At 38.7% G+C, this 23,280-nt stretch overlaps 1 protein-coding gene across 1 annotated transcript in view; it reads right to left on the bottom strand.

Annotated features, from left to right (window-relative positions):
- The window catches only part of LOC119891218 (protein unc-13 homolog B-like), a 176,826-nt gene extending 154,465 nt beyond the window's left edge, over nucleotides 1-22,361 (bottom strand). The window contains exons 1-2 of the mRNA XM_038702597.1: nucleotides 22,034-22,361; nucleotides 146-175 (exon numbers count right to left, since the gene is read on the bottom strand). Coding sequence (XP_038558525.1) covers nucleotides 146-175; nucleotides 22,034-22,055 — 52 coding nt within the window. The 5' untranslated portion in view covers nucleotides 22,056-22,361. The remainder of the gene's footprint in view (nucleotides 1-145; nucleotides 176-22,033) is intronic.
- Nucleotides 22,362-23,280: the final 919 nt, after the last annotated feature.

Here is a 23,280-nt window from a genome sequence, read left to right as displayed (position 1 = left end):
ATGGAAAGTCAACTTTACTGTAAAATCCCAGCTCTAGCTACATGTAACTCAGATGGATTGTGTATAACACAGCTGCACCTCTCACCACCACACTTCACAATATTCAGACATCAACAGATATTTAGTATGATGTATTGGTTCCTACCTGGAGGCCCGTGTAGTTTGGCTTTCTTCACTGGAAGAGAAAATAAGAAAACACAGATTAGTCACAAGGTAAGTATATTTATTTTATTTCTACTGCTTCTCTTGTTTTATTGTTGTTGAACCATTCTTCTCTACTAATATTAATGCAATTTGTGTTGTTTTTGTTTTTTGGGGTAGGACGGTTTTTGAGAACCTCCCAGGATTTTCCCCCCTCTGACCTGCACACACGCTGCTTCTTCTTCTTTTTAGCATCAATATTATCTTCTGCACCTAAACACTAAACTGAGGTTAGACAGGAACAAGAACACTGACTATTTTAAATGCTTCCTGAGAAATGCATATGACATCATTTTAACTTTTTGATAAAATAACATCAAAAGAGGCTGACATTTCACAGCCAGAACTTGTAAACAGCTGAAAACAACTATCTGCCTTAATGCATTTGTTTACATACACCAAAAACTTGGGGAAACAGTAGATCATAAGTGTATTTCATTTATGTCAACACTGGAGACTTCCTACTATCTGATGACTGTATATTATCAAACAACCAGGAAAGTAGGAAACATACATACATAGATATATATGTATACATACACAAATATATGTAAGTATTGATATGCATCATTGTTTTAGGGTCCAATGTGCTTCTTGAAACCTCATTATTAAAATATAAAAACCACATGTCTGTATTGGTACTGGGTAGTGTAGATAAGAGATGTAGTTAAAATTTATTCTGTGTGAATCAACAAGGAAATTAGTTGTGAAAAGACAATGGAAACAGTCTGCTAAACACAAAAATATTAACTCGCACGAACACTGCAACCATTCATGGATATGACACATTAGTGATGGGAAATAGTTCATCATGTGGGTGGACAGGTGTTTTGTTTCCGACACACATTTCTTTTGACAGACAGTGAAGCAGAAGTACTTCAGTAGCAGTGTGGTTTTGTACATATTATAAAATCTATGTTTTCTACCCATAAGGCCACTCCATGTTTCTAGGTCAAATCAAACAACTTCACAATACCTACTAAGGAATGGTATATACCCTTAGATAGCAGGGTAATCATAAAATAAAACTCCAAGTATTACTGTTTATAGCGACATTGAAGCAAATGTCTTTGTTTAATGTGAAATGGTTGCTAACACCAACTCTGCAGCTCTATCACTTAGTTTTAGCAGGTTTTTGCTCTGTTCTCCTACTGGATCTGTACAAGTTGAGGGTATTGAGTATTTATTGAAGAAAAACTACAATTATTCCCATAAAAAAGTACTCAAAAAGTAAAAAATTACCATTTGACAAACCTACTCTATTAACATTATCTATGTACTTGGTCAGTGAACCACTCAAAGTACAAGTTACTTTGTGTTTTAATGTTGTTTAGTGTGTGCTGGCCAAAGATTGTCATGAATCATTTTATGCAAAATGAGTCAAGTTTCAAGTCTTTGATCAGGAGTCGGACTCAAGCCTCTTTCTGGAATAATAAGTGTTTCACCCACTGTGCATCAGGTTAGAAATGCATACACTGCAACATGGTTATTTCAGTGGAATGCACTTTGCCGTTTAATTTACCAATTTCTTTTTACAATTATTTTGCTTATTACATTGACATTTAGCTGACGCTTTTATTCAAAGCGACTTACAATTGCTATACATGTCAGAGGTCGCACGCCTCTGGAGCAACTAGGGGTTAAGTGTCTTGCTCAGGCACACAATGGTGGATGGGTCACAGTGGAGGATTGAACCCGGGTCTCTCACATCAAAGGCATAGTCTTATCAATTGCGTTAACACCACCCACCGTGGTCATTATTATTTTTTTCTATATAAAGGTATCGATAAGATCACTTCAAAACATCATTCTTCATATGGACATGTAGCCAACCAAACCACTTGCTTTGATATGACGGGCGCTGCACATGATTTGCCTTTTCCAATAGCACAGGCCCCCAATATAATATGATTATTCCTAAAGCATCTATGAACATAATCTTTAAAACATAAGGAAATTTTGTGGCAATAACACAGGAGCAGCGAAATGCTGAATGAAGTAGGAAATAAGCAAACTGGCTAAAGCTCTCCTGCAAAACTGTCACAGCTTGGATGACAGCTCATTTAGGTTAATGTAGCAAAACGCATAGTAGATATCAGACCAGTTGTAACAATGGTATGAATGGTAAATGTAGTGAAGTTAAAAGTAGATTAGCCGACAGTCTCCAAAAAATTACTTGAGTAAAAACTCAAAGTAAAGTCTTAAAAAGGAATGTAAAAAGTTACCATTTACCAGCCTGAATTTCATGTTTCCCTTTATATTAGTTTTTAATATAATGTATTATTTATTAAGATAATTCCACGATAAATTGATGCAATAAAGGCAGAAATTAGTGCAGAAATTTCACCAGAATGCAGGAAATGAAGTAATGCTTAAAATGTTCTAAAGCTCTTGGGTTTCAAGAAAATTACCTCATAAATTCACTAAAATGTAAGAAAACAGTTTCTTTTTTAACAACTCCTGAAGATTGAAGAGGTAATGTTACAAACTTTTTAGGGTTGGGCACGGGTGGCGCCAATCTAAAATCTCGCCCAGGGCTCCAACACTGTCAGGGCCCTGACCATAATGTTGCACTAATAAACTGTTTGGGCAAAGTTAACTTGCCTTTTACTCTTAAACAACTGAAACTATTACCATTTGTGAACATTTGTTATTCTGGGAATAACCCAGTAGGTCATACCAGAGAACATAATATAATAAGGAATCTTTAAAGAAATACAACAGCAGGTGAGGTTTCACACAGTGCAGCGCAGAAGGCCTTGAAATGCCAGCGTGTCTTGAAATGCCAATGTATGCTGGGCTTTAGGCTAAAAACAGAGTCGCTTATATTGATCCACAATGCAATTAAGACCCCAGGAGACGTGTTTTGTCTTTTTGCTATCCGGCAGTATAAAAGTTTATTGCCTTTTTAAGGTAATTTACTTATTTAAATTAGGTTTAAATGCATATTCTCACTAAGGGGGATCAATCAGTTTATTCAATCACAGCCTCAAACTGTGAGATGTGATAAGAAAGACAGACACAGAGAAGAATTCACAGTGAGGGAGAAGTGGTTAACAGGTCATTTGTCTTAGGCTGTCAGCAGAGCTTGCCTTTTCTGTCACTCGTGCCAGCTTGGCAAAGGCTCACAGGAAGCCTCGGTGGCCTCATTGGTTGAGTGCCAACCGGGCTCTCACAATACCTGTGTGAATGCCCTGACAATGTGAAAGAGACTCACAATGATGCTACAGAGAGTCACAGAGGGGAAGAGGAGAGAGGAGAAGAGTGTAAAAAATGAGTAAAAAACATATTTTAAATGTATAAGATTAAGAGTACACATAAATACAGTGGCAATGCTGTATGTAGTGTCTGCCCACTCCTGACATCACTGTAGGAAAGCCAGTGTTCCCTAAACTAAATGCAATCTCATATTGAACTATTCTTTTATCAGTCTTTCTGAGAAAAAAAAAAGAAAAGAAATGTAAATAAGTGAGCATCTATTACAACACTTGCTATTAGAGGGACGGCATTAGCTCAGACTGTGGGGAAGCGGAGGGTTGCTGGTTCGACTCCAGCATGGAACATTGCTGAAGGTGCCCCTGACAAGGCCCTGAAAACCTAACTGATAAATTATTATTAGAACCTTTGGGGTGCGACTGGCCTTGGACCTTAGTTGCATGTCATTTCCCATCCAACTCTCCCCACATTTCATGTCATCCCCCTACTTTAAGTTGTCTAATAAAGGCATACAATGCCTACAAAAATATAACTGAAAGGTGAAAACTTAAAAATGTCATATCTGTGATATTCACCACAGATTCAGTTGTTTAATTTCTCTTCAGATGATGTTTTTCCAACTTATACACTATTGCTATTAAAGCCTTGTCTGAATGAAATGAGCCACTCGACACACCCATTCATTCTGCAATTCAATAATATCTAGACATATGCAGTGAACATGGCCCAGGAGGCTTGCACGCTGTTCATGGGGCAAAAAGTGTCAAAAGTGTGTGCAATAAATGTCCCCTTACTAAAAACTGTACAGAGCACTTACCAGAGACAAAGTGGATCAACATGCTATATTACTATAATACCTGATGGTTCCCAGGACAGGAGCTGTGTAAGGACACTGGATCTGTTTGAGGCTACTTACTGTTTGTTAGTGATTACAATTGCAGATGAAATGGACAGTTTAGTTTACATTTGTTGTGTGATTTTATTGATCCCATGGTGGCAATTAATTATTTTTGGTTAAGTGGAGAGTAAGGTTAGACACCGAGCAGCATCACTGAAGCTGGTGGGGATTTGCTTTCTAGCTTTCAAGCCCTCAGAGAGGGGTTTTTATTTCAGCAGCTCAAACTTGTGACTGTATGACATCCTTCCTTCTTTCCATCCTCACTGTGCAAATTAATCAATAAAAAGGTTCACCCCTGCCCCTGTCGAGGCACAATATAAACCTTCCAGCCAAAGGGCAAGTAAACTGCAGTTTAGTGTTAGTGAGAGGTCAACAAATAAAAGGAAAGACAATGAGTCTGACAATCAACAATGTTAAGTCACACAAATCATAACGTTTAAGCCAAATGTTGAAGTTGGTACACTGCAGAAACAAAGTGCTGCTCTCAGCTCAGAACTGAAGAAGTCTCTTGGATGAGGGACGAAACGTCTTCTAGTATCTTCAACCAAGTCCAGTTGCCCTTGACCTCAATTTTTGTTGGATGCTCTCAGCTCTGTTACTGAATGATTGAGTCCAGTTATACAACGCCAAACCACAGCAGATAATGTAAATCACTTGGCTGATGCTTCCTCCTCTGTTTGCCAGAGCGATAATCTCCTATCAAGATCCCAGGTACTGAGAAGACTTCTTTTCAGTGCATTTTATCACTGAACTGGCATAAAAAATAGACTCTATATATACTCTATGTGTGATATTGGCATTACACGGCTGAGAGGAGCCAGCTGTCAAGTCACCCCACTCTGATATCATGCATCACACAATATATTTTTGAACATCAAGTTGGTCGTACTGGTCACACATTATCAAGCCACACACCAAAACCAAAAGCACAAAGAGCCTCACAGATTTTTCATCAGTGCTACAACATTTCCTTCTGAGCTTTCTCCTGTAAATTTCTTTTTAGGGTGTCCCATCAAAAAAAAAAAATAGGCCAGGTGTATTTCAACACTTGTTCGAAGTGAGCAGCAGCAACAGACATTTAATGGACGTGAGTTACGTCAACATTCATCAGCTTTGATTTACTGCTAAATGCAGTGACGTGACGTGTGATGTCATATTATTTATACTGATCATATAATGATACACAGTTTATACATATTGCATTCAACTGTATAAATCTTGTGTGAGTCCTGTTTTAGATTATGTGCCTAGCATTTGGCTGATTTCATTGATTGGGAATTCATAAGCTTCAACAGTATTAGTATGGATATGAGATGGGAACCTTTAAACGTCAGACAATGATAATGATTCGACTTTGGAGCAGATTTGTAATTATGTCTGAACAGCGGCTCACTAGTAAGATCTTTAATCGGGATATTATGTATGGACACCCCTGGTTTAGTGAGGTGAAATCTTTATTTGATATGATTTTTTTGTTTCAAAACAGATTACAGAGTAATATTCATGACGCTGTAATCATGAACGCAAACCTAAATTATGTCTGTCTAATGAAAAACAAATACAGTGTAGAGCCCTATGTGAAGCAGAATTTTTTCCAAAAGTCACAAATATGTTCAGGTAGATTACCATTAGCTAAAGAAACAGCAGGTTTACTTTTCTCTCTGAAGAGAAAATGTGTTGTTTGTTATTTGTTTTTGGTGAGACTGAGATTAATTGATGATTTAAGGTCTACTCTTTTTTAGTACAATGTCCTTAATTCCTGATGAGTTCTCCTGGCTGAATGGTTATAAGAAACTTGAGCTGTGTTTTAGGAAGGGAGCATTTTGTGTGGCTTATTTTATTTGTAGAGCTCTGGAGAGGAGGTAAAGTTCTTTGTTTGCAATATAATGTCAGATGTTATGTTCATGTCTGCAAAATCTTTTTGGGTGTAAATGTAGCTTGGCATTTGTATGTGCATGACACAGTAAATAAATAACAAGCAAACATGCAAAATTGTACTAACGACAATATGTTTTCCAATACAAATAAATTTTGGTGGCCCATCGAAATGCATTTGCATCCACTCAAAAATACCTTTTTTTTGCATTTACCATTTTTTCCTTTCAGTGGCACATAGTTTAAAATGAAGATAAATTGAAAGGTGTTTTCTGGACTGGATAACCAGAAAGTTTTTCTTAACACACGAGAAACACCGCTACACATATGAACAGTACCTAATGTTTTTTCTCTAGTCTTTGTTGCATTTTCTTGTGTTTTATATACATTACATTATTCTGTTTTTTTATTCTTTTCATTAATAAACTTTTTTAGCAGAACAATTGCAGATTGATCAAAATAGGTTATATGAGTTAGGGTCAGGTCCCCAGATGTCAAAAGGCAACCTAAAAAATATCAAATGCCAGAGGATTTCTATAATGCAACATAGTGGTAAGTTGCAGTCATTCTGTAATAGAAAATAATACAAAGGTCAGTGTCACATTTCAGTGCAGAGGGAAGCATCCCTCTAAGCCACAGGGAGGGCGAGCCTGATAAGAAGTGGTACAGCAGGCTGGATATCAGACACGTGTCCGCCAGAGTTACTGTATGAGAGGATGCGTGCTGCTGGTGACCGAGTGTTCGGCTGGTGGGATAATCCCTCCGAGCTAATGCCTTAAGCAGAGCTGAAAGCTACCAGACCCTGCTGTATTGTACTGTGGATGAATAACAAAAAGAATGGGCCATATAGGAAAGCAGAAACCCTTTTTGACCAGCAAGAATTAAGAGCATCTAACTCTTGACCTCACAGAGCATCCAAAGCTTTATGAAATGCTTTATAAATATTCTGTAAAGCCACGGTGGTTGTTTGGGGAAAAATACTGATGCTGATGTTCATGTGATGAGTCATGGACCGGATTAAACATGCTGCTGAAGAGTTTTACAGTATGAGAATTATTATGTCACACACATATCTGGAGTGTCTGCATATGCTACAGATGCCCAACCATTAATATATTCTACAAAAGAAATATGTTTTAGCACACTTCAGGCTGTATTTTCAATAGACTGAGCTGTGTCAATGCATAATGTGACATTTTCACTTAATGATTTGAGGTATTATTGATTTAATAAACAACATTTTTCAATTAGTCAAACTACAGAATTAGGAGGAGGTTCTTTGACCAGCAATCATATCCGCACTCAGGCAGACAAAGCTTAAACCACAGACTGTATAAAACATGGACGTGCCTGACTCCAGTTTATGCAAAAAAGGACAAAGAGATGGAGCTGAAGCTAGCAAACAGCTAGCCGCTAGCCGCTAGCCATCTGTGATGGCACCCACCTGTCACTCAAAGCAGCCACACCCTTAATTATGCATACCTTTAAGCCTTAATATAATTTAAACTGTTAAAATTCACCACATACAGTTATCATGAAAAACCAAATTAGCGATAGAGACCATAACTGTTTTTGTACCAGGCTGTAAACATATTTATTTCGACTGTAAAGTTGGGCACTTTGGGGTCTGATTTGTTTTTTGTAAAAAGCCTCAAGTGTCTATTTAAGGAACTGCAGTTTTTGGCACTCACTTTTCAGCCCCAGAGGTTGCCGCTTGGCTTAAACAAACACACAAACACTACCAGTCACTCTTTCCCACGAGGAAGTAAAGGCATTCACACATTTCCTCGCATAAATTCTGTTTTATACCAACTTTAGTTTTATTACAGTCATCGTTGGCCGTCATTTCTATCAGTTATATAATTATAAACAGGCCAAAGGAGGAGATTGAGGCCACTGACAAGAAAGCTCCTCACAATGCATGAAAGGTTTCACCCCAAATCCAGCACCCTGAAACTGTACACTAAGTGTAGGAAGGTCGAGGGCTAGTAAGTGTCAATACCACTGTCCAAGATGAAACAACAAAGATCCAGGAGTACGTCAGGAAGATGGCCCCCAAAAATGAAGGGTTAAGTGAATACCTCAGGCAGCAGAAACCCAAGGGTGAGGACAAGAAAGATGAAGAACCTTCATGGAGGGACAAGCCGCTGCACGGCATGTACTATGTACTATTCAAGCACCTGTAAAAAGTTATCTGTTTTCAGAATTCAGAATGTTTGTGAGCTTTCTATTTCACTTGGAGAACATATTAAGCTGTTCTAAGGATATTTGAGCCCAAAAAGTACAAAACCCAAAAATGACAGTGAATGCAAGTGTTGGCAACCCATGTCCAATTTCTACACAAGGCTGACAGCCATCAATATAGACTGTAATTTTAGCCTGACTTTGAAGAAACAATCACAGTTGACAATATTACAAAGCCAAAATGATTATATGTCATTTCCACTTTACACCGATGACATTCTTCTCTTAATTAGATTGAAGCTCCGACTGGGACCACTTAATGACTGCTCTGTTGGCTCTGGTTTGATCTCTTTGAAGTGACATGTGAAAGTGTGGCTTTGAAGCTGAGGGGTGGAAATAACCCTTCAGTGGTGAATTAAAGACGTTTTTGAGCATCTGAAGCCTCAGAAGCTCCCCTGCTTGTTAAATGGGGAGTCAGTCTACCTTGCTGAAACCAGGCCACATGCAGTCAGCCCTTGTAGGGATCGAAGACTTTTAGTGAGTCTATGTTAGAACCTTTCATTGATTCAACCACATGTCTTCTCTGAAGGGTTTTGCTTAATGATAAAATTGTTGCGTAATGACTATTGGAACAAGGTCAAGTTTAAAACAATGGACAATAAAGACAAATACATTTTTTCCCCCTCTTCCACTATAGTCATTTATCTTAAACTAGATTAATTAGATTAATGAACAGGTATAGCAGGTGTAATGCCTACTATGTTCACTATGTTAGTTTAGCATGTTGGCATGCTATCATAATTAGTACAAAACACAAAGTACAGCTAAAGCTTAGTTTTGTATGTATTAAACAATAATATCTGACTCGAAATTATATATTTTAAAATGTTTGCGACAGTCCATCCAGTTGATGTTGAGATATTTTACTGTATACATATAAACTTTGACCTGCTGGTGAAAATTTAAGTGATCATCAGATCCATTGAGATTTATAGGCTACTCCGGGCACCATGGATATTTGTACCAACTTCATCGCAATCCATCAAATAGTTAGAGATATTTCAGTGTACAGGCAAAATAGACAAATCTGATTTTGAAGATGTCTTCATTACATTGGTAGGTGGTGGCAAACCACCTTCTGGGTTTTTAAAACTTGATGCTGCTGAGGTGTCCTTGAGCAAATCATTGAATCTCTACCAGCTGTTCTGATGTTGACCTGTAACTACTTGATCTCCGTGTACAGTAGGTGCGTGACGGAAAAGAGAATTTCCCAGCAGGTATCGAAGTAAAATTATTAAGCAGCACTTTAATCTTGTTCTTGTTCTCAACACCTAAAACAAAACCGCTAAGCAGGAGCAGCAGATCAGGCACACTCAGCAGGCAGACAAGCGTGGACAGGAGCAGTGTCATTACAAGAGGCCAGACGGTGGATCTATTTTTAGCTCTAGTCCTTCGACACACGGTGGGTTTGAGTGTGTGGAGGTTGGCAACCTGGTGGCCATGCCATTAACACCCTCTCACTTCCATTAAATGACAGACCCTGCAGACCTCACCAAGCCAAACTAATAAATACAGCCATTGTGGATCTGGCCTCATGTCTGTATGTTTGTACATTTATGTGTCTGGTTACCCAAAACCAATAAATGCAGCCCCCAAAAAGAAACAAGTAAAAACAGATCACAATAGGGCAAAAAAGTAACCTGAATATCAAACTGATGAAATGTTCCATACTTCTACATTATGATGTCATGCTTGATTGAAAACGTAAAACATGTGTTTTTTTTATTACGACACAAGCAATTAATTACAGCCTAATTTTCAGCCAGCATTCAAATTAAGGTTCTAAGTAAATTATAGAGCTTGGAAACGGCAGTTGACAAAACAATCCATGAGGTCCACTCAGTGTCTGTCCTGGGATTTTCAATCATGTCACACAATCTTCATCAGCAGACAGTTTGTCCAGTTATCGTTGAATTATAAATGTTCAATTTCGATTTTTTTCTGAGCATGTTAAGGACCTCTTCTATGCTGCTTCTGACTCTGTTTTACTTACTCTCAAATACAACTCCATAATTGAACAACCATTCTTGTCAAATTATGTGAATTTGGTCTCAAGTTCTTTCATAAAACGATGGCCTCTGTACCTGCTGTATTTATGGTTGGTTGTGGATACCATTCATTTAGTAATTTGTCAATGAATGGCTAGTGAATGAATGAATGTGAGTCCTAAAAATTACAACCTGAAAGAAAGCATTTAAGGTAATACAATCCTGAAATTGCGAACAGGGTTACTGTCCTGATTATTATCCTCCATCTCAGCATCTCAGGCTGTTAATAATATACAGTAGAATACCTCACATCACCATGAGTAATCACAAATTAACAGGGATTTTTCCCCCTGCTGTGCCCCTGCTTCAGTATGATAATGAGCCAATTAGAGATGCCTCAAGAGGACCAAGAGGGACCAAGGATGGGGTTCCAGCGATGGTGCTTCAATGATGTCATGACAGGTACAAAATTTAACGGGTCTTTTTATTTTTTCCTTATTCATTCATTTACTGAAAATGATCAGTAAATTAATTGATAATGAATCACTTGTTAGTTGCAGTCACACACTTTACACTAAACTAATTCCAATCTTTAATCAAAACCTTGGAAAATTGCATCGTTTAAAAGTTAAATTGGTTTTCCCCAAGACAAAACACACACACACACACACACACACACACACACTTCAGTGGAGCTGCCGAGAATTGGGAAATTCCCAGGAGTAAGTAACTCTACCGGTGGTAATAAAAGCAAGATACTGTTGTAAAACACGAAGCATGCTCAGTCAACTACAACAAACATACACTGGTGATACACTGCTATTTGGCTGCAAGCTCCAATAACATGTTAAATATTATTTACTGTATTGATATTATCAAAGATGAATCCGCCCATGTTGATAGATGGGCATAAAAAATGGTTATGTCTGCATTTTAGTACAAGTACACTTGTGAGTTATTTTTCTTAATGCAGGTTAATACTTCAAAAGTTAAATATATTATAATTAATTTAATAGTTATTTAATGGGGGCAATGCTTGATTAGCAACAGAGAAATAAAGAATTGTAAATGAACCAGAATTTTCATCTGTTTTCCCTGGGCCCATATTAAAAAGGCACCAGCAACATATGCAAAATAGTACAGTACATATCCACCAATAAAAAATGCCACATTAATAACTAAAAAAAGAGTAAATGATAAAAATTCATATCTTTTAACTGGTCTATGATCTTTACATACATACATATCTTAAACTTTAATAACAAGGTCTCAGAGATTACTGGCAACACTATTTGTGGATGTTATGATGTCACAGGCACTTTTTACTCTCAAATATCAATCTCAGCCTCATATACTAAAGCAGTTGGAAACAGACACCTATTTCCAGGAAAACCGCCTATAATAACATACCCAAAATGAATAAGTAATAACTCCTCAACCATTAGGCCTAGATGCATTATTCTGGTCTCCTTTGATAGATCAGAAGCTAAGGAATATGAATCAACTGAAATGAAATGAACCTATTTTTGCTATTAAAGAGTAAATGGAGATGCAATAAAGGAAAATATGATATTTTCATCCTCACCTGGTAAAGAAAATCTATATTTTAATAGCAATATCACTATCAAAACAATGATCCTGTAGATTATAATGCAACTGATTATCTTCTAATACACCTAGAATATAACCGTAACTGCAAATTCGATGAAAATAAACTAATATACACGAGTTATTACAGAATTTGTACCAGGTGAATGTCCATGTTTTGGCCATATTTACTGTTTATATGTTCACTTTTATTAGGCGTTTTCTTCAAAACATTATTTCTGTCCATACAACCACTTTCCAAATAACATAAAGCTTCCAAAACATTGAAATATTGATAAAAACAGTGAATACTGATCAACATTCCTATGACCAAAAGCACTCCCATGCTTTACAGGCCCACAACTCGAGAAGAGAACATCCTGCAGGGCTGGAAGTGGGCTCTATCTCTTCGTCTTGAGCAGACAAATCTTATCAGTCTGTGTAGCTCCTACAGGTCAGCCTGTAGACGATGATAAAGACCGTCTTTTCCAAAGCAACACTTCTTCTCCCCTTCATTTTGACGGTAAGCGGTCGTCTCATGTGCATGTGTTCACTCGCACAGACTTCACACGGTTAAAAACTTGAAGGTGGAAAAAGGACAGACCAGGTAAAGCAGCAGTTAACACACAGGGTGTAGATGTTTGTTTCAGTTGTTTGATAGGCTGCGTCATAAGGGCTGGGCGATGTGGCCAAAAATGTTATGACGTTAAAAACCATTTCATATCATTCGATATCGATAATTATCACGATAAATGTCAAATAAATATTTCTTTCAAGTTTAATGGCAGATTTTTGTTCCTGAGTGAAAATTGAAGAAACCAGATGGTTAATTATGTGGTTAAACTTCTCTTTATGGTCAGAATGTGACAAACACTTGATGCCAAACAGTGGATCACTTCACATGTCTTAGTTGGAATATTTAAAACTATTATCTTTTTCAACAAATATGATTAGTTAATCTTTTTTCAGGCCTCTTTTTTCAACAATATTATAAATTTATAATAATAATAATAATAATAATAATAATAGGGGGGGTTAAAACCTGCTTTCACATGGAGGTATTATGTGAAAAACTTTTTTTTGCCAGGGGGTGGGGTTTTACAATCACGATGCCTGCTCAACCATTGGCAGCCATCGAATATGGATGATGGCATTGTCTATCGGCCCAACCCTAATATTGGTGCCTTTGTTGTTATTATTATCCGGCTAATAACTCTGTGAATTTGGTCATATGAGTTACACAGCTGATCAGAGCTGGAGCTGAGCTTTCTTTGGTCAGACTGCGGTGTAGGATGAGATGAGAGATATCTAGAAGGCAATAACTGCAGCCATGTACAGTGATTACTGAGCGATTTATGTTGTGATACAAGTTCATTTAGATACTTGGTGTTTGATGTGTGTTTGGTATAGATAAAAATGGTTGGTTTGACGTTCTGGCTGAGCCTCCTGGCTTCACAGAGGTGTGTAGAATGGATAGAGTGATGCAATACTAGTTTCAGACATTTTTTTTTCCTTTGCATTTTGCACGAAAATCGCATGCTGACCCCGAGGGCGTCGGTGCTCAAGCATGTCTTTGTGGACAACAGACAAACAGCTGCCGATAGTGCCCATCACTTTACTGAGGAGATGAGGAGACCGCTGCGATTCCTGTCTGTACATCAGCACAGTAATACTCTGAGCTAAATGCTATTGTCAGCATGCTAACCAGCTCCCAATGACTATGCTTATGTTTTGTCACCATCTTAGTTTAGGTTATTAGCATGCTAGCATTTTCTAATTAGCACTGAACACAAAGAACATGTGTCTGTATTTATCTGTAATAAAGTCTTTATTTATCACAGTTTCAAAGTTGCCCAGGACAGGAGCACTTTGAGTACTTCTGAAGAAAAAGTCAGCAAAGATTAAGAGTACGGGGAGGCTGTCAGAGGCAGGGGAGTCTGATAACAGGAAGTAGCATTATCATGAAAAGGAGGGAATGAGAAGAAGGAAGTGAATTCCCTGCCCCATGTGATTCACAGCCAGACACACACAGGACAGCAAAAGCAGCAGATGGCCAGGGGATTATTCCCCCTCTATCCCTACCCTCCTTTCCCCAGATGGGCCGCTGAAGCTTTACTTGTGTCTCTGTCATTCCAGCACAGTGCGCCGCTGTGTTTGCTGAACTGTCTGTCCTTACCTACTCTCCTTACCTATGGCATCTGGTGGCCTACAAAATGCTTTCAGTTATTACCTTCATGAATCCACACCAGGCGTTTATCTTGCATTACAAAATAAAAAGTACACAAGCTCCTGTTTTTATGCTGACCTCCACAAATGAAGAAGAGATTGAATCTCTAGCTGCTGTCCCGAAATGACCAGAAGTCCACCTGCATGTATTTATCTCCCATGCAGTATAATTTCTCCTAATGCTATTTCTTCACAGTACAAAACTGCTAATTATTCAATACCATTCCTGAATGCATTTATTCCACTGCTAATTGCTATCTAGAAATAGCTTGAGTGTGGGTACTGACAGAGCTGTCAGACTGTGTCCTCCCATCCTCGGGTTTTCATTCGGCAGTCATTCACTCTCTTCAGAGGACTGCCAGCCACCATGCAGGCTCTGAGGGCCCTCGACACAACAAAGAATAAGGAAGGAGGAAAATAGCGTCTGAAAAGTATTACAACTCACAAGAAACTAGGATGCCACTCTTCTGGTTTGACTGCATTTCCCTCAATGAGATAGAAAGTCTGTTTTTTCTTTAACCAGTGGGCACAACTGCTATGCCAGGGTTACAAACAGAAAGTCTGCCTTTGGTCAAACACGTTTGCTATTCGTCAGGAGGATAAGGGGATCAAAACGATCTGTCAAAATGTTCAATAAACTTCATATCAGGCAGAATTGCATAACAAAAAATGTCTCTTGTTTCAGTTAAGTGCCTCAAAATGTCGAATCCCTCTAGTGGACGTAGTAATTGTGATGGAAGCAAAAGAGGAAGTCAAGTGACTTTATTGTACAGCAAAAAAAGTCAGGAAGGGAGGAGGTCAGGGGCCTGTATATTACGAAGCAGGATTTGACGTTAGCCGGGTAATAGTCCTACGACAGTGGTTCACTTCATACAGGGGTACATCGCCATGGTAACCTATGTTAATGGCCAACCTGCTCCGGTGCAGGTTATGTTCCAGATAAGAGATCAACTCTCTAAAAACACTGCCTACTGACCAATCAGTTCTCCATTCAATGTCAAAAACACACAGCCGTTGCAGCTGAAAGAAGGCTAAAGGCTAAAATTATCATCCACCATGAGAAAACATCTAAGCAACGCGTTCATTTAAGGGAATACACAAATGTAATTATAGTCAGATCTAATTGTGCCCTAATGATGGGGCAATGATATTAGGCCTGTTAACTTGAACATTCAAACATTTGCAATTATTTGCCAGCTGTCCTTCCTGATTTTGGCAGCCATGTTACTTTTAGCCTGGATAATGTGTTCATACAACTTCTTAAGCTGATAACACGGAGCAACTTTTAGAATAACAGTACTGGACAATGTTGCCGTCAATGGTAATGAGTAAAGATTACTACTGTAATCCCCTTCCCCCATCACTCCGCAACCCGCCAAGCCGGTCACTATCCGTTTAAAACAGACTTGCCACCAGCAACATTGCTCAAAAATTGCCCCCGTGTAACATCAGCTTTAGTCTAAGATTAGAGTTTGCTGTAATATAAGTCATTTCTAAAATATGACGCTCTGCTGCCAGTAGACTTGTCTATGTTTGAATTTTCATACCTCAATGACAAAATAGGTCATTTGTCTGTGCCCATCAAATAAGCCTTCGGGTAAAGCAAAGTGGACCACAGTTGAGGCCAACATCAGTGCGTTTACATGCATTTAAGTATTCAGGTTATAGTCGGCTGACTCCAGTGAGCTGATTTCTCAACTGTCATGTAAATGAGAAACCTGGTTTAAGTATTAACTATTTCCTCAGGTAAATTTCTCTCAGAGAATGCAGATTTGTAAGCCATGTATACAGGTAACTGGATGCTTTTTACAAGTATGTTGGTGACAAAAGACTACAGACCGGGAAACTGACAGCAGTTACTACTGCACTTGAAATTAGTAAGCCATGGATCAAAATAAGGTTGAGGAGAAATCTAATTACTGACCAGCTGCACGCAGACACAGCTTTACAGTAACTTGGTTACTAAAGTGCATGTGAACTAACTGAATGTGATGTCACAGGTCCGACTTATAATAAGGGGTGGGAATCACCAGAAGCCCCACGATACGATATTATCACGATATTTATGTTGCGATTCAATATTATTGCGATTTTAAATATATTGAGATATATTGCAATTTATTACCTTTTTCCACCTTCCAATTAGGTCCCTAAAGTCAAACTTTGTTAACATCTGTTTATCTAAAAAGATACATTTCTCTGTTTGTTCATATCACGTTTTCAGTCCAGTCCAATGGTCCTGTTAAGTTTTCTAGAGGACTAAAAAAGCAATAGATTTTATTATTCTAGTACCAAAAAGTCCCATCTGCAATTTATATAATAAAATATTGATACTTGGCGTCCATGTATCGATACAGTATTGCCATGGCAAATATCACGATACTATGCTGTATCGATTTTTCCCCCCACCCCTACTTAATAATAAATAAATACTGAGCGGAGAAATCATGACTTGAAAACAGTGTATGAGAGAGCTCCACTTTTCCCCCTTTATTCGTGCAAAATAACAAAAGCAGTGCAAATCATATACACAACAAAACACAGAAGAAGCCAGACAATCCCATGTTGTATATCAGGACGTGATGGTCCATGATAACAAGATGATGGCACACTGGCACACAAAAAACACAGTGATGGCACACAATTCGCATGGCTGACCATGTGAATTTGCATGGTCAAGGTTTAACAAAAGTGATGGCTGAAGTTTCACACTGAAACATGAAACACAGTTGTAAAATTGCATAGACTTTAACTCAGGTGAAAGAAAGACTTATTCTCAGAAATCTGTACTAGTGTGCAGGGCTGGGTGATTAATCGAATTTTATTTTCAATTATGATTTTGGCTTCCAACAATTATGAAAACAAGATAATCATGACAAAATGATTATCGTGCCATATTGTCCTGTGTTCTAAATCACCCATCTTACGATCGGTTAAGTGCAGAGAACGAATTTCCAGACTGGGATCAATAAAGGATAACTTAAATCCAGCGTACCCCTTTCCTTTACAGAGGTCAAGCCAGTGGTGGCTGGATAAATATAATAAAATGAAAAAAGTTAAATAAATTCATATTTCTATTAAATCTTATTTACACACACACACACACACACACACACACACACACTATTATTTACAGAGACACAACATTTCCCACTATGAGCACGTACTTGGCAACAATGACAAGGACAAACTTGGGAGAGGGAGGGAGTCTCCTGCATAATGTTAAACAATCGTGATGTCAGTACTGACTAAATTAATTGTGATTATGTTTTCTGCCATTATCGAGCAGGCCTAAAAGTGTGACTGCACTTTTGGCGTGTGGGGTCGTGTTCTTGTGTTCCCAAAATGATGTATTTGAAAATCCCACTGATGAGGTATTCACGCCTTTGTAAACAGAACTATTCTGATAGCTCTGATTTCAAGAGTTGTGAAGTGTACTGCTTCTATTTTAAAAAAGAAAAAAGTTCAGCCAATGAAAGTCTCTTTAACCAACCAACCAACATTTTTCTTCCCTACAGTGAGAGATATTTGGGCTTCAGTGTTTTGCTCGAGCACACCTTAAAAAGTGGCCAGAAAGAGTTGGGAATTAAATCACCAAACCTACAATTACTGAGCAGCCCAATATACCAGCTAATCTACAGCTGCCCAGCCTTGCCTTGTTCACGATATGACAAAAACATGCATAAAACACAAAATCATTCACTATTGTAGAAAAGGGCTGTTTTTATCGTCAGTTGACTAGCAACAGTGTTCTTATGTCTTAAACCACCTGAGTACACCTTGTGTATTTGACTTCCTATATAAAAAATACAACCTCACAAATTGTATAAGACAATCAGGCTACTTCCCCGGTTGCTAGTGAATGCAAACACCCTGTAGGTTGATAATAATGATGATGATCATAAATAACAACAACATCAAAAGTCTGGAAAACATAGATCTTGGTGTAAAATATTCCGCCAAAGTCAACACCACCAAAACAAACAGTTACGTACAAGTTTATTTTAAAGCAACCATGAGGAGCCAGTGGCAATTCCCATACAGTATATTGTTAAAGTAATACTTTGACGGGATGTATTGATGTATATTTTGCGTTGCATCGTCCAGCTCGAGCTCTATATCTAACTCAGATGAGTGCAGCAAGACTCAGGAACAGTTTGCTATGAAACACTCAAGTGTGTGTGTACAAGATTCACAAAAGGTTTTACTGATACAGGAGAACATGAGCCACACTCTCCATCAATCTCTGTGCAAGCTATGAAACAAAATTATTGTCTTTTTTTTTTTATATAATTCCACTTGGCTGAGCCCACTGCAACCCAGCTGTGCTTCACCTCCTCCACCTCTCCGACCTCACCCCTATCTCATCATTCTGTAATAGACGAGTTTGGTGGTGGTGGCCTTTCAGCTTCAGGCATCACTCACACCCACAAGATGAGAAACGGTCAAAAACGATCAGTGAGAAACAATACGCCAGAGGCTGAGAGTTAGAGATAGGCAGACAATAGTTTGATGGTGTGAAAATCAATCAGCGTGTCTGTGAAAGACGAGCAATTTGTAATCTGGAATTGAGCCAAACTGTTAAATAAACTGGTGACAGTGTATGCATCTGTTTTTAACCTTTAATTAACTAAGCTTTATCTGTCTGTATACACACGCTAGCTTTCAACAACAACTTGTTTCTTATTCTTTCAGTTACACACCTGCACTGTACAACCACAGTCTCCAGCAATAGGCCACCGATCAAGTTCACTTCGAACAGCTGCAGATCAAGTGACTTGCTTAAGGGAACCTATGCCTCCCCTGACCATCTTTGACCCTCACCACGGCGTCTCCAGACTCTTTCACGTCCGTCACATGGCTCAGTGTGAAGCTGCTCTCATCTCTGAAGAGAACGAACGGAGCACCAGTGGTGGACCTGCCAATTCTGGTGTTCTCTGGCCAATGCCAATCAAGATGCACGGTACTGGTCTGTGAGGACAGATCCCACTAGAGGACGCTGGGCCCTCATGCCACTCTCATGGAGTCTGTTCCTAACAATTTGGTCAGAAACATGCGCATCAGTAGGCTACTGGAGGTAATTATGTAGGTCTCTGGCTGTGCCCCTTCTGTCTTGCTGCTGGGTTGATGCCCTTCTACAGCCCTGTCCAGGTCCCCTCATGTAACACTGCACTGACCGCCTCATGCTACCAGTACAGTAGTAGCAAGGACACTAGAAAAAAACGCAAAACTAGAGAACAATCAGTCAGGAAGGATAAGGAGAGAACATTCATCTGTGGTCACCACCTGCAAAACCATCCCTTTTCGGGGGAGTTGTCTTGCTGTTGCCTCTCCAGTGCACCTGTTGTCACCAAAACAAGGGACAATGATTCGCTTATGCTTCCTGACTGTACAGAATTATATCTCTGACGTTTAACTGACTTGATGTTATACTGTGATGATTAAGTGTTCCCTTCATTTTTTGAGCAGTGTATTTTTATACGTTATTTATATTTCAGAAGATTCTTTTAATCCAACACGAACTGTAAAAAAATTCAAGCATTTGTGTCCCCCAGAAATGTATTTTAAGTGTCTCAGTGGAGCTTTAGAGATTCCTGCGAGCCTCTGGTTTATGTTGTCCAGCATATATCCAACCAGTAAACTAAGTAAAACTTGTTGTTGCTTAAGATTTTTACAACCTAGTTTCAAAACCCAAAAGCCACAATTTGACAATTATTAGCCTATGTTATGAATCCAGTTTTAACCCATTAGACATTTACAGCTCAGAGTCTTCAGTCTTGTCATAAAAGGAGCAGAAGAATATGATTCTGTTCAGTGTTTCCCCTACCCTTGTTTTGGGGGCGCGGCCCCCCCAGAGCTCATCCCTTTAACAAACTCAGAAGTGAAACCACATCAGTAGATGCGAGACGCAAGCTTGTTGAAGACTTGGTGGCAGCGTGGGCGGAGTCAGATGTTAAAAAGTTACATGCGTCATTAAATAAACAAGGAGGTCGTGCCCACATGAGAGAAGCCTCGGTCAAACCCACTTATACCATGTGTTCAGCATGTGGTTGCAGTACATTTGTGAATTTTCCCCGTAAATAATTGCACATGCATTATTTCTATATGCACATTTGCATGATAAATCTAATACATTGATTTTGATTCAATTTGTAATATTTTCTTATTGAATTGTTAGAATTTTATTCGTCCAATACATGATTATGCACTCTTTCTGATGACTAAATGCGCTTAAATTCTAAAAGACAGAATTCAAAAGAATTCAAGAATTTTGGAAAAATTACAACAGACTTCATGGGGTCTATCCATGGTCTCGTCACCCACCATGTGAATATAGCAAAACTGTAGCGAGCTCCATCAAGAAGTAGTAACTTTAGCGGTAAAAATGTGAAAGAAGAACAGAGAAGGTACAGGCAAAATATAGTGTGCCACAAATCTGACATAGTTTGAAAAAAATCCTAGGGGAAACACTGCTGTTGCATCGGAGAACAACTGTACAGCTGCTCAGGAAGGAATCTTGTAATCATTATGTCAAAATGCATCCTAACAGCCAAAATCACAGCTCAGCTTTACTTCATGCTCATACATTCACGCACATGACCCTGCTTGGATCACATTTCACACTTTAATTGTTTACTTGTAAATAACACTTTCTCTCTTTACCCCGACTAAACCTGGATTTTTAAGTTCAAAAATCTCCTAACAATGTGTCAGCTGATTTTGATATGGATCCTTTAAATGTGGGTGTTACTGAGCAGGTCTTTTTACAGTTATAATATAAACTTGTATGTGCTTTTTGATGAAAACACTGTTTTCTCAATTAACCTAAAAGTATCTGTAGCATTTCTGTACTGCAATTTCTTATTGCTTATTGGCCAACATAATATATCTGCTATAAGAATATCGGCTGATCAGTATGGCTGATATATGGCATTAAGTCTTTTTTTAGGTTGTATGTAGTTCTTTTTCACTCCTATTATGAAGGATTTTCTTTTCTAAAACAAATTCTCCAAGAAACATGTTCCAACAATATCAGATATTTAACAATTAAAAGGGCGAACAACAATTTACTGTAAAGACATGAATTTTTCTAACCCTTCCAATTGCAATCAAATAGAAACTCCAAATAGTGTCATTGCCCTTCATATAAAACAAACACAAAATTCTTAGACCTTGGTATAACTGTGATCAGTATCTGTGTAACTGTGCCTGTGTGTTACTTTTGGTACAGTTTAGTTATTTGGTCTGTTTCCTACTATCCACTTGTTATGTCAGAACAGAGAATAAAATTGACTGAGTTTCCATCATGATCTCACTCAGGCCGCTGAATGTAACACAGTTGGAGGTAAATCTTAAACTGTAATTGTTACTAGCCACACGAGGTTTACTAGCCACACGAGGTTTAGCTCACACGTTATGGGTCTCTTAAGAGAAGCAGCTTCACTGATTAATAACAGGATCCCTGTTCTCATCACCTACGTGTTAGTGGTGGAATGAGGCAGATAAGACTGCCTCAACATTCATTATATTCTCCGTAGATTATTCCCGCCTGTTTGTGTTTGTATCCTTACATTCGTTATCACTGTGATAAGATATATATTTCCAACTTTACCGAACTGGTTTTTCCTATAATCTAGGACACAACAAAACTAAAATCTTGTACAGCATTAACTAATTCAATGCAAGCAGAACAGGTCAGGGGCTAGGCTTTACTTTTTGTTGCCATTTTCCCGTTTCTATATTCATTTCATTATTTTAAAAAAACAGAACAACCTGCAGCTGTGAAGTGAGATCTTACCTCTGACACACAGCAGGGACATCGCAGCGGGATTTTGTGCAACAGTTCCTCCAAAGCCGATGAGCCTTTAGTGAGTTTGCAGCCCAGTTGCCTGTTGCACAGCAGTCATTTAGACTACTCCTAAATGTCGTTTACTTCCCGCTTCATCCCACCCTGTCATAAACACAATGTACAGGTGTGAGACAGGTGGAAAATCCAGGGGGTCCCGAAGGTTTAAGGGATGACTGTCACTGGCAAAGACCGACTAACTACCGGCTGAAATCCGGTAGAGCTGGGCGGCTCTTATGCTGCATTTAAGGACTGCAGTGAAAGTAGGAATTTGGACTATTCAGCACATGCGTGCATGGTGTGGTACATGGTGTGGTACAAAAAATCGCATGTTTTCAGCAAACTCAACATGTGTAATCATAAAAATTCAACAACTAAGACATAAACTGAATTAATTGAATATGTATCCCTGAACAAAGGGAAGTTAAAATCAAAAGTTTCCAGTGTGGCCTCCAGCTGCATAAAGTACTGCAGCGCATCTCCTGCTCATCAACTGCCCCCGATTTGCCAGTTCTTGCTGTGAGATGTTATCCCACTCTTCCACCAAAGCACATGCAAGTTCCCGGACATTTCTGGGGGGAGTGGCCCTAGCCCTCAAGGATACCACATGAGGGAAGAGGATGTCTTCCCTGTAAATCACAGCATTAGTCCGACCATCACCCCTAGTGAGTCAAAGCCACGTCAGTCAAGAGCACTTTTTGCCAGTCCTGTCTGGTCCAGCAAAGCTAGGTTTGTGCCCAGAGGTTGCCATTGATGTCTGTTATTGACTTGCCTTACAACAGGCCTAGAAGACCTCAGTCCAGCCTTTCTCAGAATATTGTCCAGGCCACATTTGCAGTCCTCTGCCTCCTTGCAGCATGTCTAAGGCACGTTCATGCAGATGAAGTTTTTGTAATTGTGATCTTAATTGGCTGCAGTCTGTACACTGTTAGTGTCTTAACGACTGTTCCACAGGTGCATGTTCAGTGATTGTTTGATTCTGTTTACAAACCTTACAGTAAAGTTCTGTAAAGTTATTTGGATGTTTACAGTGTCCTGAAAAAGGGACATTTCTTTTTTTGCTGATGACATGAGTCCTGGTGTGTTCAGAATTTCTGTAAGAAGACCAAAGTTGTCAGCCTAAACATGTTTGACATTAGTCACAGGTAACTTTTGAACACAAAACTGAAGTTCTGTTCTGTTTTTTTTATTCACTTGAA

This window comes from Micropterus salmoides, unplaced genomic scaffold (genome assembly GCF_014851395.1).
Source record: "Micropterus salmoides isolate LMB-PRFRI ecotype aquatic unplaced genomic scaffold, ASM1485139v1 Ms_hic_scaffold_7, whole genome shotgun sequence".
In the NCBI taxonomy this organism is placed as follows: Eukaryota; Metazoa; Chordata; class Actinopteri; order Centrarchiformes; family Centrarchidae; genus Micropterus; species Micropterus salmoides.
This window is presented reverse-complemented; position numbering and strand designations above follow the sequence as displayed.